The sequence below is a fragment of the Fopius arisanus genome, unplaced genomic scaffold (genome assembly GCF_000806365.1).
Source record: "Fopius arisanus strain USDA-PBARC FA_bdor unplaced genomic scaffold, ASM80636v1 scaffold00001, whole genome shotgun sequence".
Taxonomy (NCBI): domain Eukaryota; kingdom Metazoa; phylum Arthropoda; class Insecta; order Hymenoptera; family Braconidae; genus Fopius; species Fopius arisanus.
This window is the reverse complement of record NW_011887740.1, coordinates 291320-304268: the sequence shown is the minus strand read 5'-3', so window position 1 is coordinate 304268 and position 12949 is coordinate 291320. Positions and strand designations below refer to the sequence as shown.

Sequence of the window (12949 nt, the reverse complement as noted above, 5' to 3'; positions counted from 1 at the left end):
TTTTCAATCCGGATTTAATTATTCGATCAGGATTGATGAATCAAGAAATCTTGGGTATATATACTTTTAAATGCTCAATTCATTAAAAATGTGGGGTAATAAGGTACTAAATATTCATATTTGGATAAAAAAATTGGAACTATTCGGTGAATTCTGTGATGAAAAAAGTTTTTGAAAAATAATTGGAATGTAATGTTCATTTCTCTCATGAGATTTTATTGCTCTGTCCGAAAATTAGACATGGATGTTCTGTAGAATTCTTTATTGACAAATCATTTAATTTTTCATGTTTTCTAGTAATTCTGATTTTGGTGAAAGCTTCAAAATTGAAGCAATATTTTTTTTTTTTTTCACTCGTATACCCTTTCGGGTTTTTACGATTTGTTCCCTTCCCACCCCCCAACCCCCTGTACCGTATTTGCTGAAAGGGAGGGAAAACCTTATCTGACGGAAAAACCTGCCCTGGTACAGTCGTCCTTTTGACAGGACTACCCCTCGGCAGTGAAACCGTGAGATCAGAGCGCTATATATTTTTAACCGCCGGTGCCCGGGATCGAACCCGGATCCTTGGCATGCTAGTCCAAATTGAAGCAATAATTACCAGTAGAAGAATCAATGATCATTAAAAATTGAGACCCAATTTTCAAGATAAATAAGAAATTTAGTGACCGTTTTCAATTGAAATTTGGAATCTGACCGAATTGACTGAAATTTCAAGAAATTTTTCTCAGTGCAGGGAGCATTAATTAGAGTCCTTCAATTGAAGAATTAAAAATACCGAAAACCCATATTGTTTCTATCAAACTACTTGTTCGAGACAGTAGAAAAGATGTTTTGCACGTGAAGTAGAAAACATTTCTACATGAAGATAAAAATAGCGTCAATTAAGACACCGTCGTAACAGACCATAGTTCTGTCTATCTCGAGACAATAATCGGTGTCTCAATCGAAATTCTTTTGTCTCGAATAACAGTTCGGCATCAGAAGTAACTGCATCAAGATGGCTCGACGCTTCTCCGACCACGCCTATCGAGACAGATATGCGTAGATCTGTAAGTGACAATGGACCCACAGGAAGCGATGGTGTACCCAGTGACACGACAGAGGATGACTGGTCACGTGGAAGTGCTGAGGATCCCGATGAGGTATCACCTGTAAGTTCACCATCACCCGCCGAACCCCCAGAGCACGTTGGACCAGTTACCGAACTCGATCGAAAGGTATCTCTTGAAACCAATACATAATTCATGAGCTTTTCCTCTGATTTTCATTTTATTCTCCGCCATTAATAAATTCTCACTCGTTTATTGACCCTAATCATCTATTAAAATATGGAAATGAATATATTTCCTATGAATTGTGGGAAAAATGCAATTAACATTTGGGCAGAGATTATTATTATTAAATGTCAATGAATAGTTCAGGAGTGAACCGGTAAAGTTATAAAAATATTCTACTACTACTTACAAAAAAAATAAGAGCCAAAAGGACATGCTAATCAATTGGAATAAAATAAATAAATATCAGAAAAAAATACGAAAATAAATATAATCAAAGGCGGAAAAAGCAATCGAAAAGATTGAAAAAAAAAGAAAATGATTTCATACAATCCATTGATGGATTGATCGAAATTGTATGACAATGTGGATATCTTCCAATCAATTTTCCCAGAAATTTTGCTATCGTTATAGCTTTTATGTGCCAAGTGTTATTGTCACTTTTGCTATTTTGGCTTGTGCCTTTGGTATTTTATGTCATTTTTATATGGTAATTTTCTAAACTCTATTTTTTCTTCTACGTTATATTCTTACATATTTATTTTTACATGTATACTCTTTTGGGGTTTCTACAGTTTAGTCTCTTCCTTATTTGATACAAAGTAGAAAACAAAAATTATACAGAGTAATACATTCTTATGATATCATAACAAACGCTCTATTCTTTTTGTTCGGGTTATTTGAGCATGCAAAGTAAAAAGAAAATTAGCATTTAGTGTTGAATCGACACCAACTGCTGTCCCCGGAAGTTCACACAAAATTTTTTCACAGTGTGGGTTGTTATTTGTGTTGTTTTTACCAATAATATTATTGTTCCTTGTCTTTTCGATGGGCTACTACTTATCATGTGTCAATTTTAACTGGAGCAATAGTGTTCTATCACTTTGGAACTGCAATAATTCAATCTGAAAAATCAACATGATTGAAGGTCAGAATTTACGATAATTTCAGGTGCGACGTGTAGCCGAACAAGTTCAGAGACTTTGCCAATGTTCGCATGAGAAATGCTCGAGATTGAAAGTGCGAAAAGTTGGAGAAGGACGCTATCACATTGCAGGTCGCAATGTCTTTATTAGGGTGAGTTCTCTCTCATTTTTTTTCCTCGTCCACTCAGTTTTTCCATATTTGTCAAATACATTCCCAATAAGTATCCACTAATTACCGTTTTATTGACCATTCTCTCATCTTGATGAATTACGATACATGAAAATCTGTTGAACAACACGTGTATCTCTTCACTCGTCGAAAATATATTGTGAGGTCATGATGCTCTTTATATGGGCTCCTTGATGGTAGGATATTGTACAAATTTATTCACTGATTTATGGCTCCTCAGAAATTCTAGATGCATAATGTTACGAAGATTGTTGTTTTATTAATTATTTTCGAAACACTCGATGTAACCGCTAGTTAAAAAATATTCAACACGTTTTTTTTAACATTGATATAAGCCGGAAAAAAGATTCATGGTTTCGGAGATTTCTTCATTTTTAAAGGGAAATAATTTGCGTCATTGCCATTTTTTCGAATGTCGTTGGTTCGTGAAATAAAAAGAAACAAATGTTCTTCTATTTCATACAGGCTTGTTATCTTTGCCCAAATTAAATTAGCAATACGCTTTCGAATACTAATTTTCAGTCATCTTGGAATATCCATAAAATCGGATTTAAATATTTTCTTCATAGTCGAATGAATGTGGAACAATAGATTAAGAAATTCAGAACGGACGAAAAATTCCGGGATCTGACTTTTATAAAGTCAATGAAAAATTCGACGTTAACAGGAGTTGGTTGAAAAATTATGTCAAGATAAACCGTGGACGGATGAGTTAATGGACAGTTAAAATGTTACGTTAATAGCTTTGTGAGTAAATCTGCTTAGTAAAAAAGCGACGAATAAAATTGATTATTTATTAGTCTACGAATCCAATTATACCCTTTTCTATCCCCAAAATCACTGTAGTGATTACTCTCACTTTCAATAGTGTAGCATGGAAACTATCATTGGCAGCTCTAATCGAATTTCATAGACGTAGAATATCCCGCGACACGCCCAGAATTCAAATATTTCTAAAGCCCCAATTCTGGGCAATCTTATTTATCGCTGCCACAGCTATTGTTATTATTCTCATCCTCCAACTCGTTCAACAAGAAATGGAAATAAATGTTTCAAAACATCACTGAATTATTCCGAAGCATTTTTTTCAGTTATCGTAAAAAAATTATTTCAGAAAAAACTAAAAAATCGATTTGCAAAAGGTGTAAAATTATACAGTAGAAATAAAACATTCATTCATTCACTAAAAAATCGACAAAAATTAATAAGTTAATTCAATTTTCATTAATACCGCCGACTAGGGCTCGCTAATACTGACACCTGACAAAAATGACTTAATTACGCGGATTAATGGATCGACATAAAACGGAAAATAGAAAAAAATTGTATTGCACTGATTCGAATACTTCCATTGAGAATAAATAAAATGGAATAGCGTAATTGGGTGAATAACTGAAGTTCCCTCGGTACTTGTTCACAGCTGCTGAAGGGACGACACATGATGGTGAGAGTTGGTGGTGGCTGGGACACCCTGGAGCACTTCTTGTCGAGGCACGATCCATGTCAGGTGAGGGTCCTCAGTCGTGAGAGTACACCACCACCACAAAATGGCATCAAACACCCAAGCTTCCTGCACATACGCGCCAAGTACAGGAGTCCACCATCCGAGCCAGTATCTGGCCGTTGAACTAATCACTCAAGTCATCCCATCCACGTAATAATCAATGCACAGTGCCTCAGGGTGGGAAATTAACGTTAATAAACAGCAATAATAATCAAGGTTCAAATTCACAGCGTTCACTAAAACTTATATTTCCAGTTTAGAAACACGTATTTGTGAACGATCTATCTCATTGGTATTAATGTTACACTAGACTGTAAACTATTTTTTCATAGCTACAGGTTGATCATGGTCCATTCAGCACTATATCTCTGTTGAATGCGAGAATTTAGAATACAACGTCTAACGTTTTTACGAGACAGATATTTTGGAAAAAATTCATTACTTATCAATGCTCACGTGTCTTATATGACGTTTAAGATTCAATCAAGTATTCTTAGCATTCTTCACGGAATTACCGAATTTAATGCACTTTATTGAAGGTATTTATGCGAGGGTCAAGGAGTTTTATCATTAAGTATGATAATTATCAAAATTTTGTTCTGACGTTGAGAAATTCATGAAGAATAATAGGATTTGGAGTGATAGAATATGACCCGTAAAATTCAATTGACTGATTTGTAAATTTCTTTCAGGTGATTATTCTTGACAAGATGTCTCTGAAATAAGTGATAAATAATTTGTCAACGCATGTTATCATTTCTCTATTATTCTGACAGAAAATTGTTTGTAATTTTGGAAATTGACATTAAATGTTCGACTTGGCCCTCGTTATAGCATAGAAAGACAATTGGGTTTGTCTAAAGCAGTTGAAAACGATAGCAGCCACAAGGTCATGGTAATTAATAATTGCACTTTAGAATCATCACTCTGTTACCATATATTTAAGCGATATGGTATGAAGAGGGGATGGTTATTGTCAATTTCTCTGTAAACTCAATCACGATAAAATCTTTTGCACTTATCAGCACGCAAGTAAAGTTTAGTGGAGTTAATCACACTATTGCCTCAAACCACAAAACAAATATTGGCTCAGTATTGGAATACTTAATAATACCTTTTGTATTTTTATATACACGATTAGAATAGTGAATTGTAATTCGATGGAAATCAGGAGTTTGGGAAAATTTAGTGGAAATAGTTGTATAATCATTGAATTTTTCAGAAATGCAAGGGAACGTTTTGTAAGGGCATACCAAAGCAAAGGAGTACGAAACGAGTTGTGTCAGCACGTTGAGGCTTATTTACCATTTAATATTACAATTTTCTCCGAAAAATTGAATTATCTGGTGAATTGACGGAATTTATCACGTCAAATACGATTTTTTGACGGTGATTATTTCGGATAATGATTTTCTCAGCAGAATTCTCGATTAAAATTTCCTCTGGATTTTTTTCCAGAGCCATTTATTGTTCGAATGATTGACAAAAATTTCTTGTTTAATTTCTCCATCTTTTTCTATTTTTAATTATTACATGCGTCATTGGCTGCATCTGAAATCATTGTGGAACTGTAGTAGAAACCGATCCAATTGATAATTTTATTATTTTTTTTCCATCGATTCCAGGACATTTTTATGAGAAATCCATCGTAAATTCAGTAATGAAGAAAAGTTTCACAATCAAATTTTGTAACTGAAAATAATTTAATACAGTAAGCCTTTAGTGTTTGCTTTGAGAATTCCTCAGTCAGACTTCGCACCTTCACTACTGAATCTAATATAATTCTATTCTTTTTTTTTTTTTTTTTTTAGTAAAGACTGTTTTTTTTTCGTCCTGAGAATCGGAAGTTTCGCCATAACATAATCTAAGTACGTTAATTTGTACCATTTGAGTTGATAGAAATGAAAATTTTCTAAGTGAGAGGTACCTGTTTGTCTGGAACATGGGGATAATCGGTTGTACCGAGATGAAGAAATTTTTTTTTTGTATTAATTATAACGCTCCGTAGATTATAATAATTCTAGGGGAACTTGTTGGCAGTATTTGAGTTAGTCACAATAGAAGATGAGAAAAATGCGTTTTTTTGTGATTAAAACATAATGGCATTGCAAGTTTCGTAACTTGTAAATAACGGAATTAGTTTTTCTTTCACTGAATATTTACGATTTAACTTAACAGTTGGATTAAGTTTAACTTTAATTGTTATCTTTTGTTGAGTAATAAAATGTTTAATTGCAATAATTGTGGGTGTTTTATGAAAGATCCCTTTATTTTACCTATATCTTCTCGTACAATTTGATGTGGTAGCACTTAGAAACTTAAACTAAATTATTCTTCATTTGTTTATTAATGTATGTCGATTTGGTTCATGAGGTGTGTTTATCACTAAAATAAAGGACTGTATACCGATTAATGGCACGTGTAATTGATTGAAGATGTCTTAAATCATACATAATGCGTAATGTTGTATGAAGATAATTGTCTTGATTAAATGCTGCGATCGGAGCCGCTAGTCTTTTCGCAATGCGAGGCGATAAAAAATACTAGAAAGAAAAATACTAATTTTTCTTCATTATAAATTAGCGAATTCGAATCGATAGTTGAGTAATAAAACGAGATCGATCAACTGTCCTTCAATAATTGCTTAAATATCTCAAAATCCAAATAACATACGAGAACCAAAAAAGGTTTCTTTGAAATAAGAATGAGAAATGCAAAAACCATTTTAGAAAATTTGATTATGTCCTTCAAATTCTGGAGATATTTAATGAATGCTCACATTTGAGACTATTTAAATAGTTAAAATCATCTCGTTTTATACAAAAACGTTGGAAGAACGTACAAATTCGTTCTGTCATTGGTAATGAGTTCAGCAAATTATTTTTTCTTGCTTTTACCAAGAGTCAACATGTGATGCTGAGACTGTTGAGCAACTTGAGTTTTTCGACGGTTGAACTCAACTATATCATCTTCCAACTTCTTACGGCTTTCTTCCAATTTCTTTTTTTCCTCCATATGGTCCTTTTTGAGTTTATCGAATTTATTGTGGAGCTAAAAAATTGTAAATAGTATTTATTAATTTCTACAAGTAAAAATAAGGATAGTAAGGGTGCAGATAATAAGGATGCAGTTGATAGAAGTATTATCATTCATATCAAGAAAGAATTTATCTCAAATATTTAAATGATTAGCACGGATAATGTAGTATACAAAAAAAACGTAAGAAATCATTGACAAAATAATTTGAGCTTTTAAAGAAATGGTGCAAATGATGTGTACCTCTTTCTCGGCTTCTTTCAACTCAGCCTCCTTCTCCTTGACTCTAGCCACAAACATTTGTCTCATCTCATCCTCTTTCTGCTGCAATTCTTGCAAATGAGTAGATCTCTTAGCTTCACAAGTCTGTTGGAAGCTCACAGGTTTATTATCACTGTCCACATCACTGAATCCCATCTGTTCCAGTCGCTTCTTACGATAGAGTTCGTAATGACGGCAATGAGTTTTCTCCCTCATGTCCTCCATGTTCGTTCTGATCAGCATCTCCCGGAGTTTAACGAAATCGCAGTGAGTCTCGTTTTCCACTTGAACTGTACCCCAAGGATACTGACGTGAGCGCATCATCTTGTTTCCAATGCGCACAAAATCAGTGCTTCCGACCACTGCAAATGGTACGTGAGCATTCATTGTCGAATTTATCTCCACTACATTGTCGTCATCCACAGGAAATTGGTAGATGTTAACCCCATTATTTTGGAGTTCTGACATGATTTTACTCTGAAATTAAAAATTCAATTGAAAGAAATTACATTCAAATATGAAATTCGGAAGATGTGGGATTTGCAGCGTCAAGGAAAATTTGTTTACAAAACTTTTGCAAATGAACTTGAGACAACAGTTCGTATTGTTGTGACGTACTGAATTAATATCAATTATTGATAAAGATGAATTTAAATGTCTTTATTAACAACAAAGATTCATTGAAGTGATTTTGTATAAATTGTATTAAACGGCTTTTCTTAATTCTTACCTTGAATTTTTGTAGTTCCGACTTTGAAATTGTATCAGCTTTAGCAATAATCGGGACAATATTCACTTTGGTGTCGATTTTTTTCATGCAAACCAAATCGATCGATTTCAATCTGCAAAAAATTTACAAAATATTGTATCAAAAGTTTCACAAATTGAAAAATATTACAAATGTGAATGCATTCGAATAGTCGAGGGTTGAAAGAAAAGAAATCGAAATAATCTCTAGATATAATAATTTTTTATTTATAATAAGTCTTTTTCTTCTAACCTCGTCGCGTAATTAAATATTTCTCTTGAAATAATTTAAAAAAACTTACCCGTGTCCCGTAGGACAAATAAAATATAAGCAAACGTGAATTCTTGTGTCATGATAGGTCCCCAGAGATCTCTTGATCTTCAGCTCTTCCTGCAGATAAGCCTCAAACTGTGCGTCAATATAGTCAACCACTGATTTGAAGCTGTCTTCCTTATTAATTTGATCCCCATATCCAACAGTATCAACAATTGCCAGTTTGAGTCTTACATTACTCTCTTGTAGCTCATAGGTATGGGATTTCAGCTTGACAGCTGGTAAATTGTGGGGACTTGGATTAGACTCGAAACTTGTGTTGAATAACGAGTCCATGAGTGTTGATTTTCCCAGCCCAGTCTCGCCTTCGAAGAAAATAAATTATTGTCAATCATATGTGAATCATATAAATCCAATTAAACTGAATATGCATTAATACCAAAAAATTAATCAGTCATTTATGTAATCAAACCGTCCTTAACAATTTTAATTGAGTGTTAATCAATTTGATTTCGAATAAAACGAGATTCAAAAAAATATAAAAGACTGTTGCTCTAGTCCAAAAGGACGGTCACCTCAGTTAAATTGATAAATTAATTTTATTGAAGTCAAGGGTATATTGAAAAATAAAAAAAGACCATTTTGTCTTTATCTCTTCTGTGAAAAATAAATAATAAGTTCCGTATTATTTCTTTAGTGGAATTGAAATTCCGTCCACGGAATATGTAAGCTCACAAGTTTTCATATTATTATTCTATGCTCCGATCTCATCAAGACACGTTTAAAGAGAAGTTATCTCCTTTTCACCCAAACCATCCAACATTGACTACTGGAAGTCTTTATGATTACTGTGCTTGTAATTTTTCAATAAGAAAAGGAATGGAATGCCAAAGCTGTATGAAAGAATTCCAGCTGAGTAATTGAATGGGAGAAGAGAATATAAGAGTATATATACATAAGCAGTATATTAACGAAAAATTTCAGTCAAATATCACTTTTGAATGATTTCATAATATAAAAAACAGAATTGAGCATAAATTCTCCTATAATAATAACAATATTTCCATTAATATTAACTTGCAATTGCATTTCATTTCAGAAAACTTCAATGGAATTGAAGGCTCGTTCGAGGAATTGACACAACATTGCTGAAAGTTTTTGCAAGTATTTAAGCCTTCATAATTGAATAAAAATAAATCCACAAACATGATGATCAAACAAGAATACTTCGCTCATATTTCACTGTAACATAATCTGTTGTGACTCACCGATACATAAAATATTGAAGACAAATCCATTTTGCACAGATTTATTCACCAGCTGATCCGGAAGACTGTCAAACCCAACGTGACCAGCTAACTTGAGATTTCTCATGTTTGCGTCGAACTAGAATCCAAAAAAAGATCTTAAATCAATTATATCATCGTGGGGTCGTTGACAGTGGTATGTAGATTACAATTAAACGGTATTTAGCACCATAAATGGTAAACCGGGTGTTGTACTTGACAGGATATGAACCAACGCCCCACGAAATCACGTTCACTTATCAATTGAATATTATAGACAAATTTCTAGTGTGATGGAGCGGAATCATAGGGGGAATTAGATCTGAAAGTTCAATGGGATTTTGTATGTTTATGATTATTATGTAAACAATGTTATACTCACTTTAGCACGCTCAATGTCAACCGCCGCCATTTTTTATAAACTAGTGGTATGTTGGGGCGCTTCGTGATTTAAATATCTAGGGCCCCTAGACGTTTCACCATTCTTACTAGATTTCAGCGGAAAATTCGAAACTAAGAAAAAAATCAGAACAATATATAACATTCTAAATGATTTATTACGCATTGAATTTCACATTTTTTTTTGTTTTCTTTAATGGTTATTCTGCATAGCTTCGAATTTGTTAGAGTATATAGCGATGATGATAAAGATTTTAATTAGTTACCGGGCTAATTTCATTGATTCATTTTGAGCAGAAATTCAGTAATTTTCCTATTGATAGGGCTCCCTTGTGAAATTGAAGGCAACTCTGAATTTCTGAAAGGAAAACAACAGAAATTTCATGAATAAACATTTACTTCGAACGATCCAACAGCCTAGACAGGATTTTCATAACTTTAGTGTGATATGTTTATCAATAATTTACATGAACATATGTGGATATCTGCATGTGCAGAATTACTCTTTTATTACATTAAGTTGCATGAAATATAGGTATTAGCTAATTAATTAATAATACCCTTCCAAATAGTCGTTTATAATTCGTTTAAAATTCGATATAATCTTATTGACATAATTTTTTTATACACGATCGAATGGAATTGGGAAATAATAAATAAAGAAAATCAGCTTTGATGAAAAATCCGAAACCAGACTTTTAGAAGAAGAATGAAAAGTTCGAAGTTAGCTATTATTTTAAGCTCTAATTGACTTCAAATATTTCGTAAATATGAATTTTGGTATTATTAATTTAAATATTATTTGCTATTATTTTAATCTTCCAACACGCTCAACAAGACTACAATCGAATTTTTGAATTGACCACTGAAGTATTTCGTCATGTTTTTTCTTTAGTTACGCCAAAAAAATTTTTTCTTCATGAATTAATTAAATTTTAATTAATATCGGCGCGACTAGGACTCAACAATACTTACCTATTAAAAAATAAATGATTCAATACCGCGGATGCATTAGCGCCCAATCGGAGATGACATTTAAAAATATCTTCTGATTTTTCGGCTCATAATGGCTCGATATAAACTAAAAAATGCAAAACTTAAATTTAAAGAATTACAACGCGTCCCTTCACATAAAAAAAATATATAATCCCCCAATCGTAATATATATCCTTTATATATTTTCCACTGGGGGATAAATATCTTGAGAATCATGCGACTGAATCTATCGAGGGTTGGTAAGTTACCGATCTGCGGTGGTGAATAATCGCCAAAAATTTATGGCAAATAAAATGAGTAATGGGAAATTTTGGTATTATCAGAAGAAAAGGAAAAGAGAAATACCCGGAATTTTGGTGATGAGGGAAAGGATGGAAAATGTTGAATTTATGGTGAGTAGTTTGAAGCGGCACCCGTACGTTGAAGATTGTCGCTAGGGGTAAACGGCGGCCGCTGATTGGTCCTAGGGACTTTTACACCCGTCATACTGTCAGGCTCCTCATAACAGTGTCCACTTTCTAACATGGCAGATCGATTTGTGTTGTATTATCATGTGACGGATAAACTAACGCGTTAAATGTTAAACCATTGGTGTATTTAATTGTTGTTACTTAACCAGAAACAGTGTTGATATACGCAAATCGTGAATTAAAGTGTGTTTAATAATGGCGGACATTAAAAGTCCACCTTTCAGTGACATAAAGAGACCGGAGGAGGTGGTGGCGATGGCGATGAACGACAGCTTAAAATTTGCCGTGTTGATCGGTTTAATCGAGGTTGGACAGGTGTCTAATCGCGAAGTAGTCAACACCGTACTTCACCTGGTGAGTTTTTTTTTATTATTCTTTTTTATCCACCACTAATTACGGGAAAGGTTTTTGAAAAAATTTTGTGAATATCCAGAAGCTCCTCGTGTGTCCTTGGCGGCTTTCTGTCAGGACGAACTGTCAAAACGTCGAGTTTTTTCGCGTGAGAAATCGATTGGAAACGCGAGGAAAAAAATTTGTCAATTGATTAACTGAATTTCTGTGCCGAGTAAATTTGCTTGGTATCACCGAAGGAATACAAATATTTGCATTTGAGATATGTGGATGTTTGGATAGTTAGTAAATTTAGTTGGGAAAAGTAACTGTTGTTCAGGTGGTGAATAAATTCTGGACGGATAAATTATTCACGCGTAATTGTTCATGCGGGTTATTCGAAAATATTAAGGTTGAATCTGATAACGGACGAGGGAGGGGACTTTGAGGAAGAGATTACAGGTTCAATACCAGATAGTGGGTTTTGGAGTTTTTTTTCCTGATGGGACGATGATTTCATTTGGAAATTTATTAGGGTTGTATATAATTTTCATTGGTCTTCCGACCTCTCCGTGTAAAATATATGTTTCCGCTTGAAAACGGATATATTAATTATTTCCCGGAAGGCTTTTAATTGAATTTGTAGTAAAGATTTTTCGAATAAGTTTAGGAGAGAGATTGGATTTGATTGTAGATAAATTATAGATTTTTTGTCATAAAAAATTCTTCTCGAAAATGATCAGCTCCAGAGGGAAGTTCGAATTTTTTTTGCAATTCCCGAAATGTTCAATATCCGTAATTATAATAGAATGAATTGATGAGACTCGCACAATGTTTTTAATCCATTGGGGAAAACATTGCTAATTGATTAGCGAGAAGCAGTAATATGGAAAAATGAAAGCAAAATTTAAATTGGAAAGGGACACAGGCAATAAAATATACTTGAAATAAGTAAAGTAACATATTTATGTTAAGTGTAAAATATACTAGAATCAGGTGTATTTTTTGCGTCCAGATCCGCTTGGGATCTATGTAATTTCAGTCACATCGGATTAATTTATCTAGCTAGGTGTCCGGGGCAAAACGAGGATTACACTGTTGACTTAGTTGGGATATTTGTAATACAGCGTTGACGATTACACGAGACTCATGTGAGAGGTTCCGTCCCTCGAGTGACACAAGGAAAAAACTCCTTGACTCCGAGTATTTTATACTTGATTCAACTGTATAGATTGTACTTGAAATAAGTATAT

General features: G+C 33.5%; 3 protein-coding genes across 5 annotated transcripts in view; 2 read left to right on the top strand and 1 right to left on the bottom strand.

The window, feature by feature from the left end:
• The window catches only part of LOC105262658 (growth arrest-specific protein 2), a 36816-nt gene extending 30681 nt beyond the window's left edge, over positions 1 to 6135 (top strand). For 2 of the 3 annotated variants that reach the window (XM_011298763.1, XM_011299578.1), the window contains exons 6-8: positions 974 to 1220; positions 2229 to 2354; positions 3814 to 6135. In XM_011298763.1, the coding sequence (XP_011297065.1) occupies positions 974 to 1220; positions 2229 to 2354; positions 3814 to 4020 (580 nt within the window). In that variant the 3' untranslated portion in view covers positions 4021 to 6135. The remainder of the gene's footprint in view (positions 1 to 973; positions 1221 to 2228; positions 2355 to 3813) is intronic. The other variant, XM_011300400.1, reaches the window with a different exon arrangement.
• LOC105264387 (septin-2-like) lies at positions 5688 to 9934 on the bottom strand. Its single transcript, XM_011301627.1, has 6 exons — positions 9884 to 9934; positions 9484 to 9601; positions 8244 to 8580; positions 7925 to 8036; positions 7177 to 7671; positions 5688 to 6948 (listed from the first exon to the last, which is right to left on the bottom strand). The coding sequence occupies exons 1-6, from the start codon at positions 9911 to 9913 to the stop codon at positions 6775 to 6777; spliced, it is 1266 nt and encodes a 421-aa protein (XP_011299929.1). The 5' UTR covers positions 9914 to 9934; the 3' UTR covers positions 5688 to 6774.
• A 1481-nt stretch (positions 9935 to 11415) lies between these two features.
• LOC105273548 (neurobeachin-like) overlaps positions 11416 to 12949 on the top strand; it is a 248546-nt gene continuing 247012 nt past the window's right edge. Inside the window, exon 1 of the mRNA XM_011316436.1 lies at positions 11416 to 11720. Coding sequence (XP_011314738.1) covers positions 11562 to 11720 — 159 coding nt within the window. The 5' untranslated portion in view covers positions 11416 to 11561. The remainder of the gene's footprint in view (positions 11721 to 12949) is intronic.

Excerpts from the sequence above, each read along its gene's own strand:
- LOC105264387 (XM_011301627.1), bottom strand. The coding sequence starts at position 9,913 with ATGGCGGCGGTTGACATTGAGCGTGCTAAA. Across the intron at positions 8,037-8,243 it reads ATTTGTCCTACGGGACACGG|ATTGAAATCGATCGATTTGG; the intron begins GTAAGTTTTTTT and ends AATTTTTTGCAG. Across the intron at positions 6,949-7,176 it reads TGAAAGAAGCCGAGAAAGAG|CTCCACAATAAATTCGATAA; the intron begins GTACACATCATT and ends ACAATTTTTTAG.